A 24,908-nucleotide genomic window follows, 5' to 3' on the forward strand; every position below is an offset into this window, starting at 1 on the left:
CCAAATCTTCCACAAGGGTAGTGTAGGTTTTAAATGGAATAAGCCATTGATGTACCTCAATCATGTCAATCTATGAGTTCACTATTGACTTACCTTAGTGACCTCATCCAAACGCTTCAGTAATTCCTGAAAGAAGAAATATATAAGAACTATAATAAATCAATGTAGGATGGTGTACAAAGATTATAAACATTTCACCCAGACACAATATTTTTGTTACTTTGAACTTTGCATGGTAATCCATCTTAAGGGCAGAGTAATGGGAGAGAACGTGGACCTTTTCGGGCTTCATTATTTCTGAATTGTATGTCCAAAGTATATAAAACTATACATTTTTGGAAAGGAAATGAGTCAAGGAACCCCATGGTGACATCAGATTTGTTCAAAAATCTCAAGTTTTTGAAAAAATCACAAAAATTCACTTTTTTACCCAAATTTTTTTGTGACAACTTAGAAAAAAATCCGTTCGAGTAAAAAAAATTCAGTTAGCTTTTCATGAAGAAGAGACATGAACTTAGGGAAGGTTTTTTATTTTTTGAAATTCGTCTCTTTTTGAAATATTGAAAAAAACATGTGAAAAAAGCCATTTTGTCACTCTATTAAGCTAAAAATTGCACATAATGGTGTATATTTTTGTTTAAAACAAATATTTTGAAAAATGAAAAACCTTCCCTAGACTTTGATGTACTCCAAAGGATAGTGCAAAAAGTTTACCCTTTGCTTGCATATTTTTGAGTTATCTTGTCACAAAAATCGCATAATATTGTCAAAAGTGAACTCAGAGAAATCGACGTTTTAGTAAAAAATGTCAAAATTATGCACAAAACGTCCTTAAATTTTAAAGCGGTAAGACTTTCACACTTGTAAAAGCTGTATCTGGTGCATGGTCTAAATATGCATCTTTTTGCACCAATGAATCTATAATGTCTGATTTCAGTGCGCCAAAATTCATAATAGGCCCCCTAATTCAAAATCTAAGTGGCATTTTGACTGCAAATTTTTGTTTTGTTTACACCACATTTGCTGGCGTGAACAACATACCGAATGCGCCTTGACTGCGTTGGACATACAGCGCAGAGTTGCGCCGCGTCACCGACGCGAATCACGCAGCGTAATCACAATATTTCGCGATTCGCGCATTTCTGACTCATTATTTCCGCCAATTTACTAAGCTGTCTTGAGCCATGTGACTTTTTAGAGTTGAAAAGAGTGAAATAAATCAAGCAAAAATACGAATAAATATTAGCAAGTTGGATTTTATCAGTTTCAAGTGAAAGAATACATCTTAGTGTTGATAAATATCAAAAAATCTCAAATTCGGTCGTGGACGAATGTGTCTTCCATTACTCTGGCCTTAAGCCAACACACGATAATTCTTTCATGAGTGTAAATTTACTTTACTACTATACAGATACTTTCATGAACAAGAAATCCCTACAAATTTTCATAAAAAGATTTTGTCCAATTTTGTACGACCTGTTGCAAATGCAACATACATTGATTCCTACATTTGTGGTCTCCTCTCTGAGAAATGAAGCTTTTCAATTTCTAAAGTTTTCTTATACAAATTTTCCATTAGTCTGATAAACAGCCATTTTCTCTTTGGTTTAATTGATATTGCCATACTATGAGAATATTAAATGTTTAATGAAGCAAAGGAAACAACTTATTTGTGTTTATATCTGCATGTGTATTTAAATTAATCACACTCCAGTTTCCAATTCCCTTAACCAAATACGTCGTAACATATACAAAAATTTATGCAAATGCATAATCATCTTATATTGGCATATATTTGAGCAAAGTCAAAAAGCAGCATATCAAAGCCTTCTGGAGGGAATTATATTATTCCAACCTAAAGGCATGAAAACAGTTCACATCAATTGGTATTATAAGCTTTCTACCTCTTTCAATAATTATGCATTCTATCGGTCTACTTGAACTTTTGCAGTGGCTTTAAACTAAACTTGCATGGAAGTAAAAAAAAGCAAAACAGTGCATTTAGTGTGTATTCTTATTCAATGGGTGCGTCTTGTAAAGAATTCACATAATTTGATTGGTTTTCTGGTGTATACATGTAATATCTCACAATAATTGATAGTGATATTAGTCAGGTAGCGAGCACACGCATAGCAATGGCACGCTTGTTGCTCCTCAATGATCGCGCGATAATGCGTTCGCGTAATACACGTGCGAGAACTAAGAACGCTATTCGGCGGCTTAGATGTTCGTAATGGTTTCGTTCATTTCAAACAACGGGGATGTCCTAACAAATGTAACTTTATTTTTTCTGAAAAAGGCATTTTTTCTCATAAAAATTACATTAAAACTGAATAAGAATGAGAATAAAAATAGGATTTTGTCTTTTGCCTATCCAATATCGTGTCATAATGGATGGGCTGGCCAATATTTTTATCGTAGTGGATGCCGGCGCAAGACAAAATTCTCTAAATATTAACGGCATCAAAATTTCATAATGTACAGTATTATAGAAAGAGACATCATAATAATTATGAGGATGTGTTGAAGAAACATGATTGTTGCCTCAAAATTTTATTTCCTTTTCCAGATGACATTTAAAGTTGGCTGTGTCCATCTGGCTGGGAACTCCTGAAAAGCTGATGCAAGGACAATAAAACTATATACCGGTATCTACAAAATGTGTTTTAATTTGACACAAAATGTGTTTTAATTTGACCCAACATATTTTCGCATTATTTGTCCCTTTAATTTTCCTAAGCTTCAAGGCAGCCATAGTACCGTATTGTTTGTATTAAACTCCCTGGGGGATGGGGTGTTTATCAAAAGCGAATTTCAAAATCATCTCTGAACTTGGGAAGAATCACCTATTTCCGGGTTATGGCATGGCAATTTTTGCATTTTTGTCCCTTATCAATCATTGAAAAATTGGAGGGGATTATTAGAGGGGGAGCTTTTAATACAAACAATATGCTATCAATTTTCTCACTGACACAGCAATCTTTCCCCACAATTCCCCTTTGGGTGTAGTAATCATCATATTCACTCCTCTTGTCGTACTCCTCTATAGTACTTGAAGCAAACACTTATGACACCTTACATGCTAAACTTACATCTATAGGGATTTCTTCATAAGCAAGATCAATGTTGATTTGTATTTGAAATGTGAAAACTGCATGGGGTTTATGCTGGCTACATGTGTAGTAAAGCCACAACAAATTAATTTTTTGGTTCTTGTCAAATGGATTTTTATGAATTGATGAAGGAGGGAGCTAGGTGTTTTTTCTTCTTCATGTAAAATTAGCATTGTACTAGTAGTTTTGGTAGTTTCCAAAAGCATATTGGAGGAAAACAATAATGTATGCAAATTCTATTATTTAGAAGTTGTTTTTGAACCTTTTTCAAAAATGGGTTATTTTTTCCAAATTTTGAAGATTTTGGATTCCATTCAACATTTTGTTTTCAAAAATGCATACTTTTACATTTGTTTTTGTTACACAGATATATTGAAAATAAAGCTTCCCACCAAACTCTATTCTGCTGCATGCGGGCACCCTTGAAAGAAGGTCTTTGGGTGAAAATTGGAGTTTTTTCTGGCAAAAATAGATTTTAAAACTTAGAAGCAATAAGCTATTTCTATCATTTTAGGAAACTCACCTTTGATTTTGGTCCTGGTACTTCTGTTTTCATGGATGGTCCCTCACACTCATTTGGTACGAGTTTTTGTACAGCTACTGGGGAACAGTGAAAACCTTTAAAATGCAAAATAGGTAAAACTTTACAGCAACCTAATCCTAATTACACTTAATACTAAATATCAAATAATAAATTATCATATTTTAATTTTAATCCTAACCCTAAAAATCCTGAACTAAATTATAAAGGACATGTAAGACAAAAACAGGTGTCTCTGGTCACTTGTGCACATTCATAAAGATCTAAAATTATTATTTGTTTGCTGCTTATATGTAACAAGAATTAGGGTTGGTTATTGTTCCTTTTCTATAATGAAAGTAGCCAACATCGTTAAAAACATAATTGAGAACAAAATTTGCAAACAAATACAAGAATCAAATATCCAGTAATGTTTTTCTGCAACATTTCCAAAAATTACAGTCAGTGAAGAATACTATACTAAAAATCACTGTATTGCGACATGGCCCAGGAATTTTTTTTTTTTTTTTTGGGGGGGCATGGGGAAAAGTGAATTTCAGGGGGGGGCAAAATTAACCAATTTTGCGCAAGATGGCTGCAAAAAGTAGAAATTTTGTAATTTTGGGTTTTTACTGGGGGACAACAGGGGTGGGCAAGAGTTCTGACTAGGGGGCATTTGGTGGCACTGCCACTGATTTTAGAGAAGATGTGTCATATGCTCTTTAACATATATTGTAATGTTCAATGTCTTTTAAACCTGTTATAAATAGTAATAATAGTTCTTTAGCAAGAAGAAAATAACAGGGCCAAAATATTGATGAGTCCATCAGGGCATACTATTTCTCAGTCATACAATCCATGACTTTCATTTGAAATATAGATCTAGTACATAAAAGCAATAACTATGAATATGATTATAATTGCATAGATTTGTATGTACATGTATAGGAAGTCATACAAAATGTATAGCATTTTGCTTAATGTGATACCTCCCCTACGTGTGCAAGCATTTTTACATTCATTGTATTTCATTTAAGGGGTACTACACCCCTGGCCAATTTTGTGCCTATTTTTGCATTTTTCTCAAAAATTATAGCGCATTGGTGACAAGTAAGATATGTATATTATAGGGGCAAGGACTACAACTACTGCACTGAAAATTCAGCAACTCAAGGCAAGTAGTTAATGATTTATTGATCAAATATTGGTTTTCCTTATTTTTGACTGTAACTCCACAACTGTTGTCTGTGCTGAAATAAAATTTCCAGTGCAGTAGTTGTAGTCCTTGCCCTGTAATATACATATCTTACTTGTCACCAATGTACTTTAATTTTTGAGAAAAATGCAAAAATAGGAACAAAATTGACCAGGGGTGTAGTACCCCCTTAATTTCATCACATTTTTATGCTGATGGAACCCTCATGATAATGCATTAATTATTTACTGTCAAGCATGAAATGATATCACATGCAATAAAATTTGCCTTTTTAAAATGGTTATTTCTCAAAAACTAGCTCGGTGACCCCTCTTCTTTATTTTAGATATTCGATGTATATCGATGAAATTTAGCTGGTACGATATTTAAGAAAAAATTGTTGGACGGGATCTTGTATGGACTATACCCCTTAAAAGGAAATGTACAAATTCACAAAAATGTCCCATTGCAGAAACATATGTTCTTTCCAAAATGCCGAAAATTTAAAGCCGTGAAGATATCATGCTTTTAAGGTTTTACCGTCGTTACTAAACCTATCGACCAAATTTTTTAAATTGACATATTTTGTACATTGATATGTGTAGATAATAAATCTGTAAAAAAAACAGAAAAAAAAAGACCTAACTTTTGAGCTACAGCCGTTTTAAAAGAGGTGTACATTTCCAAAAAATCTCTGTACACTTCAATGGCAAAATCAGCAATTTGCCCAAAATATATCACCTTTTGCGTTGTATTAAAAAAATTGTCGAGACAAAATTTTTTAATTTTATATATGTTATGAAAAAGAAAAAGCTCTATAAAATCGCATAAAAAAAAAATTGGGGGTACGGACCTAGTTTTCGCAGTAAATTGACCAAAATAGGTCAAAATGCATTTTTTCTGCGACACCATGCGTAGTTAATTGCGTACGTGGATATTTTAGTGCGTGCAAGCAGCGCTGGTATGAAGCGATCTGATGCGGATCAGCGTTCATTTACGCATATGGCCACAAAAAAGGAATTGTCTGTTTACGCAGGGAATTTTTCACTGTAAAAAAAAAGTTACCTATAGGTAAAAAAAAAGATACTTAGGCTAAGAAGTGTCCATAATTAGGAACAATTATAATGATGTCGACTATTATAATTAAGGCTAAGAATATTATTTTTTTTTAAATATCATTTGATGTATTTTGGTCACAAACGGGTGTTAGAATGTCTCCCATTCTGCTAAGATATTGGGCCAAAGAGTTATCAAGTTACACAAAGTGAGTTATTTTCAGCTTTATGTTCACCTGACTCGAATGACCAAAAGAGGATTTATTAAAGATGTTAAAGCGAAGCGTTTGACACCATGGGCGGAAGTTTTTTGACTATAATAGGCCTACAATTATTATAGGCATAGGCCTACTTAGCATCCTTAGTGCCGTTTACCGAGAGGAAAACTTTTTGGTCACAAAAACTATAGGCCTACGGAATTATCTCGAGGTGGATTCATTCATCAATTGTTGCAGTTCAATTAAAGCAAAGTTAAACGCTGGGTTGCCTATAGCTGTAGAAAAACGTTTGGCCAATTATGATATTATTTTTGTAAATGTATGACACATTTTTTTAAACCGAATAGTTTTGATGGTGTTGCCTATATCGCATGCATTATGAATTCAGTGCACGTAGTAGGTCTTTACCCAATAACACAAAATGCTTTAAACATTTAAATGGTGGATTATAAACTTTTAAAACATTTTAAAATAACAATCAAAAACATTGAACACTTGCTGCAAAACATATTCTTAGTTGGAACAATGTTGCCAAAATAATATATGTCTACAATAACATTTTCACATGTTTTTAATTTTGTTGTAGTGTGTTTCATTATGAAACGTTCTACAAACTTATATCCTTCAATAGGCCTGTAATATACCGTAATGCTTACCCAACATTTAGGCCAAAATACTATTAAAAGCGAATTAACCAATTTAACCAACACTCGTTTAGGCCTAATGTTAAAAAAAACCTGATTCTGTGTTTGTTTGGTAGGCCTATAACTTCATACCATCTATTGGACCCTACTGCCGTGCCTACTTTGAGGTCCGTTATTACTGGAAGCACGCTGGCAAGATTTGGTTTGTACATGTATTTAATATATTAGAAGCGACCACTTTTTTTTTTTGCGCTCAGCAAACATTGTTTTCTTTATTTTTGGCCCTAGGTATCGCGGTGCGCAAAAAATAGCATTGACACGCACAACACGCATCGTTCTCTGCGATGTCTGCAACATAACGCCGAACACGACGCTTGGCGTCACGCGCATATGAAAACAGGCGCAATAGTCAAGTCGACTCGGCTGACGACGGTAAAACCTTAATTCAAATTTCCTATTAACGCAAATGTCATCAGGGAATTGAAAAATTTAATTCACATTAATATGAATTCAGACGGGAAGAAGATACGCAAGATGCTATAGTTTCCTCCATTACAGATCCCCAATATGTGTGCTTATATAATTGAGATGGAATGGGAATATGTTTTTTTACAAGTCTGCACTATAGCCCAGTAAATTCTCAACAAATCTCCCCTGTAGGCAGTTCCTTGCATACACTCTCACGTCAGCAGAGAAGTTCATAGAACTCTTATTGAAATTGTACCTGGCACTAAAATCCACTTCAATACACAAGTCTGACCATTTTACTAGGGTTAATTTGGTTGTGTGTGTGCTACTTCAAAGCACAGCAGTGCTTTTCCCACAATATCAAATACATGTACATGTCTGAATTCTGAAGCATATAGCTGATAACATAAAAATTGGGTTATAGGTGACAGGAAAAAAATGTTCTACAGGCAGTCAGACTTTCAGGATTCTTTTTTTCTGAAAGAGGCTTTATTGACCCAAAAAAATCACAGAAAGCTAAAAAAAATAAAATTTGGCAAACATATTTCATAATGTGCATGTCTACATTTTTCACAATATACATTCGTCAAAGTCGAACTACTTTGGCCAAAAACAGCAGCTTTTATTTGCATGATTACAGCTATATCTGGGTTGGTCGGGACCGTGTTTGTTTTTTGTTTGTTTATTACCTTAGTGCTAAAAAAAATCTCATCTGACAAAAGAAATTATTTATGGTGTAAGCATTTTTGATCATATTTGAAAAATGACTTTGAATGATCCCTTGCTGTGTCAAGGGGACTTTCACGGGGGTGCAAAATTTGATAAAAAAACAGTTTAAAATGGTCAAAAATGGGGGGCATAAAAATCTCAAAATATCATGGTGACCACTAGCCAGCATCTCAAAAAGGGGAGACTGTTCCACTTCCCCCCTCCCCCCCCACCCTTGTCAACACAGCAATACATCACTGTACAACTGCAGTTTAAGTAGTTGAATTACTATGGAATGGACTGGTCTCATTGTTAAGGTTAGCAAATATTTTAAAATTTTGCGATTTGGTAGTCCACCACATCTTGCGAATAGTAGTGAGCTTTGGCAAAAATTGCATTGATTATTTCATAACGAGCGTGTAGAAGAATTTAAATATCACATATACTTTTGCAGGTCCTGTTGTTCTTGAGTTATGTTGTAAAGAGAGGTATTCCAACAACACTTTTGTCAAATGTACATGAGAACTCATTTTAAAACAACAATAAATCAAGCAAGTTTTCAAAGTATATGATTTGTAGAATGAACTTTCGCAAATCATCAAAGTGTTATTTTTCAATATATTGATTTAGATAATGAAAATTGATTTGTTGGTTAGGGCTAGTGGTTCTGCCAAAAGCTGTGTATATAAGACAAAATAAGGTATTTTACATGAATCTGTAATTTATATACTGACAGTATATAAATTAGCTATGTATTTGAATGGGGCTTCAACTTTGTGTCTAATTAACAAATACTGAGGCAATGAATGCTAAAGAGTACATATCACTTGGCTGAGATCAAGTAAAGAAACAAGTAGAAATCCATCAATGTTTATTGAGACAATAGTGTTTCTTTTGTTGCTGAATTTTGCCAGTGGTGTGCGCAGCACATTGAAAGTGGGGGGGGGGCAGGTTGTTCAGTTCCCCTGAATGGAGTCTGATTAGGAGCAAATTTTGACGTTTTAACGTTTTTCCCAATTACCAACAAAATTGGGGGGCAATGGCCCCTGCCCCCCCCCTTTGCATGCGCCACTGAATTTTGCATTTCAAAAATACCAATTTGAATGACTTATTCTTCACTTAAAACAACTTATAAACAATTTAAATTTGTTTAAACTTTTTGTTGCTGGGATCACTGAGTAGGTCTTTAACTTAAAGCATTAAAGTTTAATGATTTTTGTGTGTGTGACCTAGAAACACATCCAGGAATTGGGACGAGAGGGTTTACTCTCACACAAAAGTGCTACCCTAAATGATGTATAGTTAATAACAAGCTTTTAAATATCTCCTGCAGAAGATAAAGAGAGCGCATGGGTAGACAAAAAACACTACTGTTCTTACACAAAACACAGTGGTGTAGCGTGGGTTGGGGGTACCGACCTTGATTGGGGGGCACTGGGTCTGATTTGGGGGCAAATCTTGCAATCCATAGGGGGGCACACATGTCCTCTCATCGTCTAAAGGTGTTTACAAATGCGCACATAAACATAATCCCACTTTTACACTAGTTTTCGTGTGGGGGGTCCAGCATCTGTATGTCTGTGGTTCTTTCTGGGGTATATTTCTTATCACACCATTCTTGTGGGGTACAAAAATCATACCACCAATAGTTTGTGGGGAACTTTTTTTCACATACACTCACCTACACCTTACTCCCCCCATCATGAGGTACCTCTAAAAATAGCATTTCTTCATAGTGTTTTAGGCCTTATGGGGTAATATAAGTTGGTTTTTTTGTGGGACCCATGATTTATACCCCACACAAAGAAATTGTACCGCACAAGCTATTGCTGCAACTTACTCACAGTGCCCCACAAGAATGCATGCATTGAGCACCCTCCCCCATACTCACACCATAACCAAGGGCATCAATCCAAAGTTAATTGTTGGGGGCACAAATTATGTTTGGGGAATATGACTGGGAATCGGGGATCGCGTCACGCTTGCTTGACGCAGGCGGGTGTCTGAGGGGAGATATCCCCCCTGAGTCATTGTAAAATTACAAAATGAGTGCCAAATGAAGGCATTTGGTGGACACTACCGCACCATACAATTGTAGCTGAACCATGATGCTTCGGCAGTATATTGTGGAATATCACTGTCACCGGGAGGGGGGGGGCTTCATACCTTCTTGGGATTTCTAGATGAAAAGGACCTAAAATAGGAATATTGACCCGGTTCTTATGAACAGTGCCTGAAAAGGAGTCAAAAGAAATAATGACCCGGGGTTTCATGATGAGTGTCACCCCCGGGTGGAGAAATATTTTTATTTTATTCTTTACTTTTTTCTCTTTCATATCATAAAAGTGACACCACTCTGGGGGTCAAACCTTCTTGGCATTTTGAAATATGTCCGTTTAAGTCCAAACGGCTGCTGAGTAAGGAAGTAACAAAGGAAGTAACAAAGGCTAATATAGGCTGAGACCATTTCATGGTTCAGCAAAAATGATAGTTGGAAAAATTTCAAATGTTCAATATGAAGGCTCAATTAAAGTTTTGCAGTTCATTTCCAGTGGCTTGCCGATTACTTTTTGTTGGGGGGGGCAAAGAAACAAATGGCCAGTAGAGTATTATTCTGATTTCATACTATTTGAAGCGAAAGTTGATATTTTATTATTTTATTATTTTATTTATTCTTTCTTTAGGCAGGGTAGCCCCTTCAATGCTAAAACACTGATTTCCAAGGAGGCCCTGCATCAAAAAGTACAACATTCTTATACAGTTAAAACAAATTTAAAATTACATATAAATACATACATGTAGATTATATAAATTATTTTACGATACAACTTAAAAATTACATATAATGATGCAGATGGAACAAACAAATATACACATTAGATTCACTGAATATGTGCCTATTTAAACAGAACTAAGAACAGGGAACATTTCTTTTTCTTTCTTTTTTCTCTCATTGAGTGGGGTCAAAGAAAGAACTTTAAGAAGGAAATATTTAGTCCCTGCTGAATTAATATGTGACAAAAAGTTACCAATGTATCTGAGAAGTAGAATGTTCAACCAGTGTGTATTGCCAACAATGACATATGGGGCAGAAACATGGACAACAACCAAGTACCTGGAACAGAAATTACAAACAGCCCAAAGAGCAATGGAAAGGAAGATGCTTCACATAATCACATTACCTTAAGGGATAAAATTAAGAACACTGAAATAAGACGTCAAACTCAAGTCAAAGACATTATGGTGAAACTCAAAGAAGCGAAATGGAGATGGGCAGGTCACCTTGCACGAAGGGAAGATAACAGATGGACTAAACGGCTTACAGAAGGGCAACCAAGAACAGGGAAAAGATCAAGAGGAAGACAGAAGAGGAGGTGGCGTGATGACATTACTGCCTACATGGGACCTACATGGACAAGAAATGCAAGAGACAGAGAACAGTGGAAGAATCATGAAGAGGGCTACGTCCAACAATGGTCGAACACAGCCTGGTGAGGTGAGGTGAGGTGAATTAATATTTAGTCAGCTTTGTCATGTGAATCTGCGTCCTGTTCACTTTCTTCAATCCTTCTACTTCCGTATTTTTCCTCAGTCTCCTAAATGCCCTATTTTCCCTTTCTGTGCTTACCAGATACAAGGGGTAAGACATCATCAGGGTAGGCAAAACTTTTAATTGGTCAAGTTTATGGGGACAACTGCGCGTATTGTTCAAACAAAACTTGATAGTACTATTTTGGTCTAAATCAAGGTGAATGTGAATTTGAATTAGATGAAGTACGCACGGAGCACCAGAAAATTTTCAAATTTAATACCATATTTTAGCCAAAAATCAAGGTATAATCCGAATAATACAGAATATTGCCTGAATATTTATAGTAAGCCTACTTAGATCGGGGTAGTATTTGCCGAAACGTGGGGGGCATTTGATATTGTGTACCCCATCCCAAAATGTGGACGGGACATGTCTTCCCTTTCCCCCTGGGATTGACACCCATGACCATAACAGAGACACATACATGTACTTACCAGCCTTTGAATAAGAGTTGAGCACTGCTCTACCACAAATTTGGAACAGCTGCTTGCTTGAAGATGCCATATTAACTTCTCATCAAACCAAACAAATCTGTAAAGAATTGTGAGCAAGAAAAGTACACTAATAATTCTTGAATTCTAGGCCAAATACAGATCATTTCCCTATTGATTTTTAAAACCGGGCACACTCACTCTTGCACCACTCATATGACAAAGAAGTCCCTCGGCTATACATCCACATGTGGATCCTACAGAGTACAGAATTAGAAGTAGAAGTGGAGTGAGCTCTACTAGTTTCCAAATTAAACAACATTTTTGTCTTTCATTTATTATATACAGATGCATTTAGTTTTCAGTAATGAAACACAAACAATAACAACAACAACAACAACAGTGTACTTCCCATGTAACACTGATCGTATATAACTGTCTATTCGGTGCGATGGTCTTTGAGGACAACAAGTATTAGTTCTTTGCACTACATCTACCTTCTGCTAGTGTAGCATGTTACAAAGATGACCAGACATACAGAAGGACAGAAACCATCCCTGTTAGATCTGGTGTTTACAAGTGATGAAAATTCAATCGAAGAGATTGAGCATGCATGGCAAAAGTGACCATGACTGCCTCATATGGACTTACATTTGTAGAGCTGACACAATTCACTACAATGCAATGAAGCAAAGATTTGCCAATGTAGATTGGGAGTCAAAGATGGGTGACATGAAATGTGAAGATGCATGGCAAGTGTTCAAATTTGAATACAACCAAGCTGTAGATGATCATGTACCCAAGAGGAGAAGTAGGACTAAGATTAAGCCACTCTGGATGAAAGCCAGAGATAAGAAGTCTGTGAAGAAGAAGCATAAGTTGTATATGAAATACAGGAGTACACAGAGATATAAAGATTATATATCAAGTAGGTTTTAAAGCAAAGGAACAAAACCAAGAAAGATGTTATCAAGGCAAAAGCTGAGTATGAGAAGAAGATAATGAGACTATGAGAGAATTCAAAGACAAGCCAACGAGAACGAGGAGCAAGCAGCAAATGTTTTGAATGGCTTTTTTGAGACCATGTTTACCAAAGAACCAGAAGGGGAGATACCACACCTGGACATACAAACTTTTGTAGATGTTTTGATGGACTGTCATTTACGATAAAAGATGTCACCAAGAAACTCAAAGGGTTAAAACCAGATAAGTCACCAGGGCTAGACAACATACATCCACAAGTGCTGGCAAGTTGTGCTGAGGAATTGGCAGAGCCATTGTTTATCATCTTCAGGAAGTCAGTGGATGAAGAATGTTTGCCCAAAGACTGGAAGACTGCGAGAGTAGTGCCGATTTACAAGAAGGGAGCAAAGAAGTCATCAGCGAATAACAGACCTGTTGAGCCTTACATCTGTACCATGCAAAATTTTGGAGTCCATCATCAGAGAGAGGATTTTAGAGCATGTTGAGGCCAACGAGTTACTATCCAAGTACCAGCACGGATTTATGAAAGGGCGATCATGCCTTTACCAATCTTCTGGAAACACTTGAAGATGTGACAAGCATGCTTGATGATGGAGGGGGAGTTGACATGATTTACCTGGACTATTCAAAAGCATCTGATTCAGTTCCATACAAGAGGCTGCTGGCAAAGTTACAGGCATACGGAATTCAAGGGAAGGTTCATGCTTGGATAAACGACTTCCTGACTGGCAGAAAGCAGAAGGTGGCAGTAGGAGATGCAGAGTCAGACTGGACAGATGTTATCAGTGGTGTACCACAGGGGTCGGTCCTGGGACCAATCTTGTTCGTGATTTACATCAACAACCTGCCGGAGAATGTTGAATCAGAAGTCAAGATGTTTGCCGATGACACCAAGGTGTACAGGCATATGGTTGGTGAAGAGGACAGTAACAGCATGCAGAAAGACCTAGAAGCTCTTCAAACATGGTCTGATACATGGCTGCTCAGATTCAATGCATGTAAGGGCAAAAGAATGCACATAATGGGTAGTACAAACCAAGGCACCGAATATAAGCTTGGTGATGAGGTAATCCCACATCTTCGAGTGATAATTACAGAAGATGGAAAGACGAGGAAGCAGTGTGCAGCGGCGGCGAATAAGGCGATGAACAGCTTACGAATAATAAAGCGCACCTTCAAGCACTTCGACAAGAACAGGGCCCCCCACAATGTTGTACAAAACATACATGATACAATGTACATCCATCCTCACCTCGAGTACTCAGTCCATGGTGTCCAAACCTCAAGAAGAATATCATTATAATTTATGATGGAGAAAGTTCAAAGGAGAGCCACAAAACTCATCCCTAGCATTAGACATCTGAGCTATCCAGAAAGACTACAAGAGATGAAGCTGTACAGTTTGGAGCAAAGGAGATTAAGAGGAGATCTATTTGAAACATTCAAGATCATGAAAGGTCTGGAAGGGATTGCAGCAACGAAGATATTCACCCTGAATGATGGTCATCCGTCAACAAGTGATGGTAACAACAGTGATGGTCAACTTACAGATAGTGCAAGGGACACAAGAAGTAAGGTGAATGATGGTCATCCGTTAACAAGTGATGGTAACAACAGTGATGGTCAACTTACAGATAGTGCAAGGGACACAAGAAGTAAGGTGAATGATGGTCATCCGTTAACAAGTGATGGTAGCAACAGTGATGGTCAACTTACAGATAGTGCAAGGGACACAAGAAGTAAGGTGAATGATGGTCATCAGTCAACAAGTGATGGTAGCAACAGTGATGGTCAACTTACAGATAGTGCAAGGGACACAAGAAGTAAGGTGAATGATGGTCATCAGTCAACAAGTGATGGTAGCAACAGTGATGGTCAACCTACAGATAGTGCAAGGGACACAAGAAGTAAGGTTATGCATGGCATAAATGACATGTCCAAGAGTACATTGTTTGAGATGAAGGAGGTTGATAAAGAGTTAAGAGGCCATAATCTTGAATACACAAGAAATTTGCACGTCTAGATAGCCGAAAATATATACAGAGTTTAATACAGAGTGGTAGATACCTGGAATAAGCTCCCATCATCTGCAGTAAGCGCACCTACCATAAATAGTTTCAAGACAGAAGTGGATGCATACCTATCTAAGAAGATGAACAAATTCTGCTATTAGCATAGTGACTTTTTTAGTCAATAGAAGAGTTTGAAATGAGAGTGATGGTAACTAGTGGTGGTCATCCAAAAGTTAGTAGTAAGAGTCGGAAGCAGTGAAGAGAATGAGATTCATCCATTAAGTACCGTAAGTGATGGTAACAAGAGAGATAGTCAATCAACAGAGCAAGTGCAATTGGGCACAAGTGTGCAGAAAGTATTGTATGCAACCATCATTCTGTGTACAAGATATGCAAGTAAAAAGAATATTATAAGGCATTGCAAGCATTGGTGATGAGTCTAATAGCCAGCCAACTGTGCAAGGGACACACATAGAATGTTGGTCATCCACCAATTACTGCAAGGATGGCATTGGAAGTGATGGGCAAACGATGATTATTATTGTGCATGTAGCCATACAGGCATGTGAGTGGTGGTAGTCAACCAACAGTTGTGTACACAGTATTGGGAATGATGGCCATCCATGAAGTTTGTGTTGCAAAATAGTGTACTTTCATCAATTGGACAGCGCAAGGGATACTTTGTGGTGAAGTGAAGTTTGGCACCAAGAGTGATTTGTGATCTTGAAAGGCCCTAGGGCCTCGGCAAATTTTTTTAGGACCATGCAGTGTGGTTTTTTGTGATAAGTGTGGGTGGGCAAAAATAAGACTTTAGTCTTACCAAGAGCCCGTGAAGACAGGTGAATACAGGTGAATACAGGTGAATACCCACAGGCATAGGTAGAGGACACAACTACAAGTTGCAGTTGTACAAGTCAGCACTGAAGAAGGGCCTCAACTGCAGGAAGAATTTCTTCTCAGTCCGATAAATTTCAGAGTGGAACAACCTAGTCGGTGTTATGCACTTTCAGTTTCCCATGTGTTTGAATGGGAATTCTTTTGCCTACTCGCCACAAGTTTAGGGAGCACATTTCTTCAATATATTGACAAGTTGACATAAAATGTTCTATTCAAAGTTGTAATTTTGTGTTTTTGATCGCAAAGATCGGATATTTTATTCGATTCCAATTCTGCACTCTTCGCAAGGGTGGAGAATTCGGCAGAACTTTGACGATAATTTTGCCTTTTTGGACACTAAAATGCATTTGATCCTTAATTTTGTTTCAACCGAGTCTTGATTTAGGAAGCACAATAAGGTGGGTACCAATTTTATATCCCTTTGATGAAATTTTGAAGAAATTTTTCGAATATCTGACCTGCGCAAAGTGTGTATTTTCCATAGACAGACAAAATGGTGTGAGCCAGTCCTAAGCCTTAGGTACGGTATGTATCGAAGGACTGGCGAGCGAGTCTAGAACTACCTCCTAGAAATAGTGGTAGAGGCTAAGACAACCAGTTCGTCTCAGCTTGATAAGTTTTGGTATTTAGAGCGAAAATGGAAGGGTCAAAAAGGCTGATGCTATTCCTATCATACCTTAACGCGGCTGTGTACTCAAGACGTTGTTTCTTTCGCAAAATTGAGATTTTTTGATATTTGTTACTTTGTTATGTTTTTTATAAATACAAGGAAAGAAAATCCAGATTTATAAACTCCAACTGCGCTATTTTATGGATTTTATTTCACTATTTCATTCGTGTTTGCAATTTTAAAAGAGAGAAAATCTTTGTTGTATCAGCGAGGTACCTTGCGCAACAACGCATCGCGCCATGATCGCGCAATTTGTTAACGCACAGATACGCTACGCATACGTGGACGCTTATCTGCATGCGTGGCGCATCCTTTGGAAACACTAATTTCAAGTGGTCAAATGGCTCTGTTTTAGCTGATAAAATGTGGGTTTTTTCAAGTTCTCTCCCTCGATTTGAATATCAAGTTATGAATGGATTTCGCTCAAACTTCTCAACGGGCTGTGGATTTACCCGATGTTCACGTAATATAAGGTAGAAAAAGCGAAAACTGCCGATTCTCCTGTGAGATTCGATGAAAGGGCAAAATGTGACCACTTTAAACTTCAACGGCCATTATTTCAATGTTCATTTTCTCGGTAAAATGACGATTTAGGTACACGATAACTCAATAAATACAGCATCTATAGGTAAGCAAATATGATCATCGTAAAAAGCATGATCGACTCAAGAAACGGTTTTCTCATTTTTTATATTTTGGTCTATTTCGATTTTAGGCATCATTTTGTGCAAATAGGCGTTTGTGAATTTTAAAAGTTCATTTTGATGCCTTATATGGTCAATATCTCAAAAACTAAGGCCAATATCAAAAAAATAAAAAAACCGTTTTTGGAATGGAGCCTCAAGATTGAAAAACAAAATAAAATATTTTGGAAAGAGTGTTTTTTGTTATGATGTACCTAACAAATATTGCCAAAAACTCACTTTTTGTGATTTTCTTCATAATTGTTGTTTTTACCCCAAATCTGTATTTATATTAAGATTTATTGATGTCTTGCCTTTATAAAAATGTATACTTTTATATGTCTTGCGTGAATAATTACAAAGTTATTGCACTTTTACTACATGCATGTCTGAGAGTACACAGCCACCTTAAGTGTAAGTGTATTATACACATGTCACTTGTATGACCCACCCCATGACCCCCGGGGGTGGTGAGTCACTTTACAAAGGTGCGTCGGATTTAACTATACCATGACCCACATGTGCGTCTAAACAATGACGGACATTTGCCGACAATGACTGAGCCCCTTGTCAAAATTGTGACGCACATGTTAAGGATTATGACTGTCCTCATGACGCAAATTTGACTCACCATTTAGGTATATTTTGACTGACACTGATGCACCTAACCATTGATGCACCTAGGTAAAGTGACTGACACTGACGCACCCCTCGGGGTATGTTGTGCCGCACATATTGAGTAAATGACCGTACCCTGCGTCACTAATTGGTTGGTAAATGACCCAACCATGACGCACATCCCCCCGGGGGTCCTAGGGTGGGTCATACAAGTGACATGTGTATTAGTGTACACTGACTCAGTGACTGTACATTACAAAGCAAGCTAGCACCGGGAGCTAGATAGTGTGCAGTGACATACTACAATATTACAATATTATATCATGCATATGATATTAAATGATACACCACCAGCCCACACAGCCATGAGTATGACAGCAGATCATGTTTTGCGCTTGATCAAGTTGATACATGAGAACTGAACTGAGTTTAGAATATTATTATCAATAGGTACCTAAACCCGAGGATTGCTGAATACATGTGAAACTAAAAGCTGTAGCTATGACTTACCACTACAACGACAACACAACAGGTAAGTTGATAGTAATACAATAACTGGAATCCAATGCACTACACTGCTGCACAAATTGATGCGACCAGATTCCACCTGTCAGTCGCCAATCAGCTGATTGATGTGTTTCTAGAAATCAGTCATAGAATATCCATATCATTACAAAATGTTCTTTTATTTAACATCTCTGTGATTGCTTTGGCTACGAATCATCTGTAATTGTTAGATACAAGTGACCCGTTGTCAGTATTAATTATTAAAGCAAGTCACCGTAACATTTTTGGAATTTATTTTAGTTTCAAGATTAAACACCGACCAAATTAAGGTCATTTAAGGTCACGAGTCCAGGGACGTCAAAACAAATCACGCCTCCATTCACCCAGGCAGCATTGGACAAGAAATGTGTTCAATTCAATCAAATGAAGAAGGAAAACCGGGAGGAAAACAGGGAAGGAAAGAAAACACTCTCAATGTCATCATGTTTATAGGGGTGGTGCAATAATTATGTGTACCCCAAGGGTGGTGAATTGTAGGGGGGCAAAGATTTTTTGGGAAAGCCAAGGGGGGGGGGAAGCATTTTTGGCAGGTCGAACGGGGGGGAAGCAATTTTGACACGATCGAAAGGGACGGGGCAAGTGATATTTGGCCCCTTTTGGCACAGATACTTTTTCCACTGTTTCTATAATTACGCCCTAAAAAGGTGTAGGAAAATATTAGGAACACCGAACACGTTCAAATAATTATAAATTTCTGCTGCGCTACAATTAGGTTTTAAATTCAGTCGGGTTCCCCAAAACCTTACATATGAAAAGATTTTTTGGCATGTCAAAAGGGGAGAGCAAAGGTTTTTTGGCATGTCAAAAAGTGGGACAAAGATTTTTTTGCACAGCCACAGGGGGGGGGGGGCAAGCAATTTTTGGTACTGCCCATTTTGAGAATTCACCACCCCGGGTACACATAATTATTGCACAGCCTTTTACCCGGTTTTGTTTTTATTTTTTTGTTCTTATTTTGTGTGTGGGGCCAGGGGTGTAGTCAGTAGCAGTGTTTACTCTCTCTGGAAATTGGGTGCGCCAAATGAAATGTAACTTTTTTTCCCCAATTTGGTCCAATTTTGGCTCAGTAATTCCCCAAATTAACCAATTGTAATACAGCTTTGCAAATTTGTGTGCGCCAAAAATAATTTTCACTGGGCCAAAATTGAGACATACGCCGCTTCTGAGTAAACACTGGTCAGTAGCGTAGCCAGGATTTTTGTGGTGAGGGGGCACAACCATGTTCTCCCCATTTGTCATTTTTTGTTGGGCCATATTCAGTCATTAAGGAGAGTTGACTTTAATCTTTGCCGTCCCCATTTTATCCCTGAAAATTGTCTAGGGCTCTGGCCCCTGCCCCTTGGCTATACCACTGAATGTAGTGGGAAACAGTACAATTATTTCTCCCACACTACTGAGCCCAACACGTTGGGAAGGAATTATTAAAACAGGAGCCCGGGACCCATGGCATAATGTTGAAGTGACTCAAAAATATGTGCCAAAAATCGCTTCCTCGGTTCCTCCCCCTTGACATCAGGGCTGTCGAGAATGTGAAAAGCGGGGGTGGGGGGGGTAGGAGCAAGAAATTATTCATGGTGATGCGTGAGATTTTACTCATTTTCCAGGTTTTTGCGTGAGATTTACTACCTAGTCGTGAGATTATACTACCTTGGCGTGAGACCGTGAGAAAGTGACCCAATGCGTGAGACTCACGGCCAATGTGTGAGAGTTGACAGCCCTGTTGACATGCTTGAGGTGTAATTACCCCCCCCAATACACGCACACACCCCTGTTTGTAAATACCTGCAAACGAGGACCTCATTCTGCATGCATATGATTTGTTCCTATCTAGCTGAGGACACCCTCATACACAAATTCCCCCCGACACACCATGGACCTATCCCACACACACCAACAACTTCCTATCCAACCGTGACTGGTCATGAACAGGCCCGTACGCAGGATTTCATTTGGGGGAGTGCTGATTTTGAAAAAGTGGACCTTTTTTCAAGGGGGGGGGCGATTTTGTGAAAAGTGGACAAAATTTGGACCTTTTTGGTCCAAAAAAGCGTAAAAACCCTGATTTTTTTCCTCGCTACGCTCGCAAATTCTGAAATTTTGGGACTTTTTACATACTTTTCCAAATTTGGGGGGGCACCCCCAGACGTCTGGCCTGGTCATGAACCCCACAAACGTAGCAGCAAAAGTGTGTCAGTGGTTGCAGGGGGTGTATGCAAATGTAGGTCCACCTACCTTGCAGGTAATTAACATAATTATGCAGGCTGTAGTGGCATGGGGGGAATCTGCCCTCTGTGAGAAGTCTCCGCAACCCCCTCCCCTTGGAGGCCCTTTTTATCATTCTTAGCCCATTTTGACCATTTTCATCAAAGTTTGCCCCCTGGAAATTTGCCTTGCCGCCCCCCAAAAAAAGTCCTGGCTACGCCACTAGCAGGCTGTAAATATGCCAACAATCTGTATTATTGCAACAGAAAACCAAAATCATGACAAAAAGAATACAATTATTGTCATGTTTATATATTTTATTGAAGTCATGAGGCATCTTTTGACTCTATTTACAACAGTAGCCAATACATATAAACTCTTATATTAAGTTTGTAAATACATTTAATATGAAACATGTTGGATGTTTTTGCACAATTTTGTTTTAAAGTAAAGATGCACAATACACTATAAACAATAAACTATACAGACCAAATGCAACTTGTGTTTGTGGTAAAATGTGTATGGTTTAGACAAAGGGCCTTGGATCTTGGTTGGGTTCCCACACCCATGCAACATGCCAAAAATTTACAGAGTAACAAATTAAACAGTTTGGTAACTTTCCTCTGCATTGTGATTTAGTCTGTACCTTTTCCAGGATGTTTAATAAAAGGTATGTTTACACCCCATCGGTAATTCATTTTACTGCTAGATTATTCAAATTTAAGCTCCTTTTCATACAAGCATAGGAACCCAATGAAAATTCAAGAACCATGTAAATGAATTGTTTCAAACATTAAACATTTTAGAAAATAAATAACACTACAAAACACAACTTTACTCTAACACTTAACATGGTGTAAATGAAATACAATATAAATATTAAATTGAAAGTAATTTTATGTATAATATATAGTTTACATAATAGAGTTTAGTTAGTGATTAGTTTAGTTACTGGTTTACAGCATGGATTCCAAGGAAGTTAAAGACCCATTCAGTGATCCCAGCGCAAGTGTAAAAAAAAATATATAAATTGCTTAAAAGTGAAGGACAAGTCATTCAAATTGTCATTTGGTATTTTTGAAATTACAAATTTGGCACAAAAAACGAAGAAAACAGCAGTATTGACAAAGTTGAAGCCCCATTCAAATACATGTAGCTTCAGTATCTAAATTACAGATTCGTGTAAAATGTCTTATTTTGTCTTAAATACACGGCTTTCCACTGAACAACTCACAGGCTATGTTAGCACATCTATGACAATGACAAAGGTACCAAAATCTGAATTTTGATGATTTTTACGATCGTCTGGATGAGCAAATCACTGAATGGGCCTTTAATGAATGGATCAGGGTTTAGTTATAATGCATAAAAGGTAGTAAGGTACTACTTTTTTTTAAATCTTGAAATTGTAGATTTATGTTTATTTTTAAGTCATTCTATTTTGAAGCAGCTTTTCAACCACATTTTGTAGCTCATGATTAAGAACAGAACTAAGATGTATTCAATATAAACTAAGGCTGAGATGTATCAGGTAAATTTGTACCTGGGCCCCAGGTACCCACTACCTATAACGATTTTAACAATAATATTTATTGTAAATATATACCTGCAAATATTGCATGTAAACAAGTTGAAACAACACCTTTGTTTTTTGGTTTGACATTGAACCTTGGCCTCTTGTAATTGGATTTTGTGGCTAGGAACCAAGTTTATCAACTCATTGGTGCCATTGAACTACCATCGCACCAGAAATATAGACTCAGGTACCATAGGGATGGGCAGGTACCCAATAGCCTGCCCAAATATCACAGCCTAACTTAAGATGTCAACAATCGCACTAGTAATATACTATACAGCATTTCCATACTAAATGATATCCTGCCCAAAGCCTAGTTATTTGTTCCTATAGCCTATATGTATATAACACCTAGGTGTAAGTTGTTATGTTGAAATATGAAGCAAAAAAACTTTTTCAACTATATTCTGATCAGCTCGTAATAGGCGGGACGCATGACATTGTGGATTGATAAAGAATGGCGTAGACACAGCTGTGCGTTCCACCTACATGAACTTTCCTTTACATTATAACATTGCATGACTGATGCATGCATCCGCAATCCCGCATATTTGGGACTTTACTGACGCATGCAGAAAGCTGTAACAAAAAGATATTCAAGCTGCTCATAGTATACAATGATAAGCAAATAAACACAAAGTAAAATTGCTAACTAATTGGTACTACATGGTACATGTACAAATCATGATACAAGCAAAGAGAAGTACTTTTAGCAAATGGGAAACAACTAAACACCAACTATTATAGTTACAGCCCGCCTTACCAATTTAAGGGCTATAACTTAGTTATATCGCCTTTCTTTCAAAACATCATCCCTGATTAAAACTCCATTGATAGTTCACTTTAAGACTACTGTAAAACAGGGTTGGGTTTTCTTCGTAGCCTAATCTCACAAAATTATTAGCTGCACTCTGAGGCCTACCATTTACAGGTGTGAGAATGGGTAACACTAACAATTAAAAAGAGTATGAAAATGCTCCATAAGGTCTAGGGGCAGTGCCCTGGTGGAGTGGTTTAAAAGCAGATTGCCCCTGAAGTAGGACCATTTTAAGAATGTAAACCAGTCCATTTCCTGACTTAAGGAGCATAATATATGGGTTTCAAATGTGACATACATCATCATTGTCAGGGTTTTAAAAATGTCAATATATATCACCCACTCAATATAGATTTTTCCTCCCAATTTTCGTGATCAGGAAGTTCAAGGCACTAAAAGCTTCAAAAATTAGAATACTTGCGAATTGCTCTGTCGGCCTAAAAGTGGAGTGTCAAATTACTTGTAAAAAGATGTCCAAGGGCTTTAAATCCACAAGGAAACTCATGATATAGGGATAAATAATGTGTGCTCATTGAGTTTCATACTTTAATTGACAAGGTTGGTTACACAAAGGATAATGTCATGCTCCGCACATAATTCCATGTTTCAACAACAAATTCGATTTGATAAACAAGATAAGCAATTGACCTTCTAGAATTTGTTCCCCATCGGGCCCATAGCCAGGGGGTGCAGGGGTGCAGCACCCCTCCCCCCCCCAAAAAAAAGGCCAATTCAAAACTGGTCTTGTTTACTTTCCCCCGTAAAAATGTTGAATTGGCCATTTGTCAAACTTTATTTTTCAATAAGGTCCATTTTTATCCACCCACAAAAAATACTCCTGGCTCTGGGCCCGTTCCTGGTGTAGATTGATGATGATATGCTATAGTAGCATGCTTGAAGCCAATTATTCTAGCCAGGTTTTAAGCAAGTTAATGAGCTGAATTGTCAGTGATGCAATGGTAACTGAGAAGTAACAGATTCAATGCTAGGTTTCACAATCGCATCTCGAAATATTTTACTGCAGGCCTACTGAAGTAACAAAACCATGCAGAGCTTACTGCTAAATCAAAGGATTAGAGCTATAGCTAAATAGTTTCTCGATCATGAGAGCTCAATAGGCACGCAATGACAATTGCGTTGGCGTACAACACCTAACACACACGCTTTGGGTAACGCTGCATTTCCTGTGCATGCACAATCGATCGCGCTATCGTGTCATTCCACTAAACTTGCGACATTACGCAGTGCACGCAGTACATTCATACTCTCATGATCGAGAAACTATTATTTTACCTATAGTAGGCCCTATCTGTAATAGCTGCCCTATGTTCATACCAATTACAAATATGACACCTGGCAGCTATTGCAGATATGGTCTTCTGGTCCAGAACCCTCAAAATGTTGCAAACTTATGTGCGTCGTGCGACCCCAACTCGCAGACATTTTCTCATGTTGGAACAGTTTGATGCGGAGCTACACATTTTTAAAAATACTTCTAGGTTGCTTCTAAAAATCAAGAGGCGATGGTTATACTTATATAGTCAGGATCACAATTAGTTACTTAAATTCAAGTCAGGAAGAATAGGATTACCAATCTATAGTTAATTAATCGTATTATTCAGGAGTCCTTTATATAATGTTTAATCTTATGTCTTGTTTTTATAACTATACTCATATTGTTTATTATTATTATAAGTTACATACAACTTAATACAAAGTACGGTACATCAAATAGCACAGTTCACAAACTGTTTTCAGGGACCGGTCAATACTTACATTGGCAAAGGAATTAGGGAAGGACACAGTTTTTTTCCAAGAAAATGAGGGACATACCATTTTTCCAGGCAAAAAGGAAAACGTACAATTTGACATTAACAAATATAAGAAATCAGTGTGGGGAATGCCACATTATTTAACAAACGCAATGGGCGACACAAA

General features: G+C 37.4%; 1 protein-coding gene across 1 annotated transcript in view; it reads right to left on the minus strand.

Annotated features, from left to right (window-relative positions):
* The window catches only part of LOC140151353 (4-aminobutyrate aminotransferase, mitochondrial-like), a 41,552-nt gene extending 23,175 nt beyond the window's left edge, over positions 1 to 18,377 (minus strand). Inside the window, exons 1-4 of the mRNA XM_072173663.1 lie at positions 18,319 to 18,377; positions 11,948 to 12,044; positions 3,637 to 3,731; positions 94 to 126 (exon numbers count right to left, since the gene is read on the minus strand). Of these exons, the coding sequence (XP_072029764.1) occupies positions 94 to 126; positions 3,637 to 3,731; positions 11,948 to 12,017 (198 nt within the window). The 5' untranslated portion in view covers positions 12,018 to 12,044; positions 18,319 to 18,377. The remainder of the gene's footprint in view (positions 1 to 93; positions 127 to 3,636; positions 3,732 to 11,947; positions 12,045 to 18,318) is intronic.
* Positions 18,378 to 24,908: the final 6,531 nt, after the last annotated feature.

This window comes from Amphiura filiformis, chromosome 4 (assembly GCF_039555335.1).
Source record: "Amphiura filiformis chromosome 4, Afil_fr2py, whole genome shotgun sequence".
Taxonomy (NCBI): Eukaryota; Metazoa; Echinodermata; class Ophiuroidea; order Amphilepidida; family Amphiuridae; genus Amphiura; species Amphiura filiformis.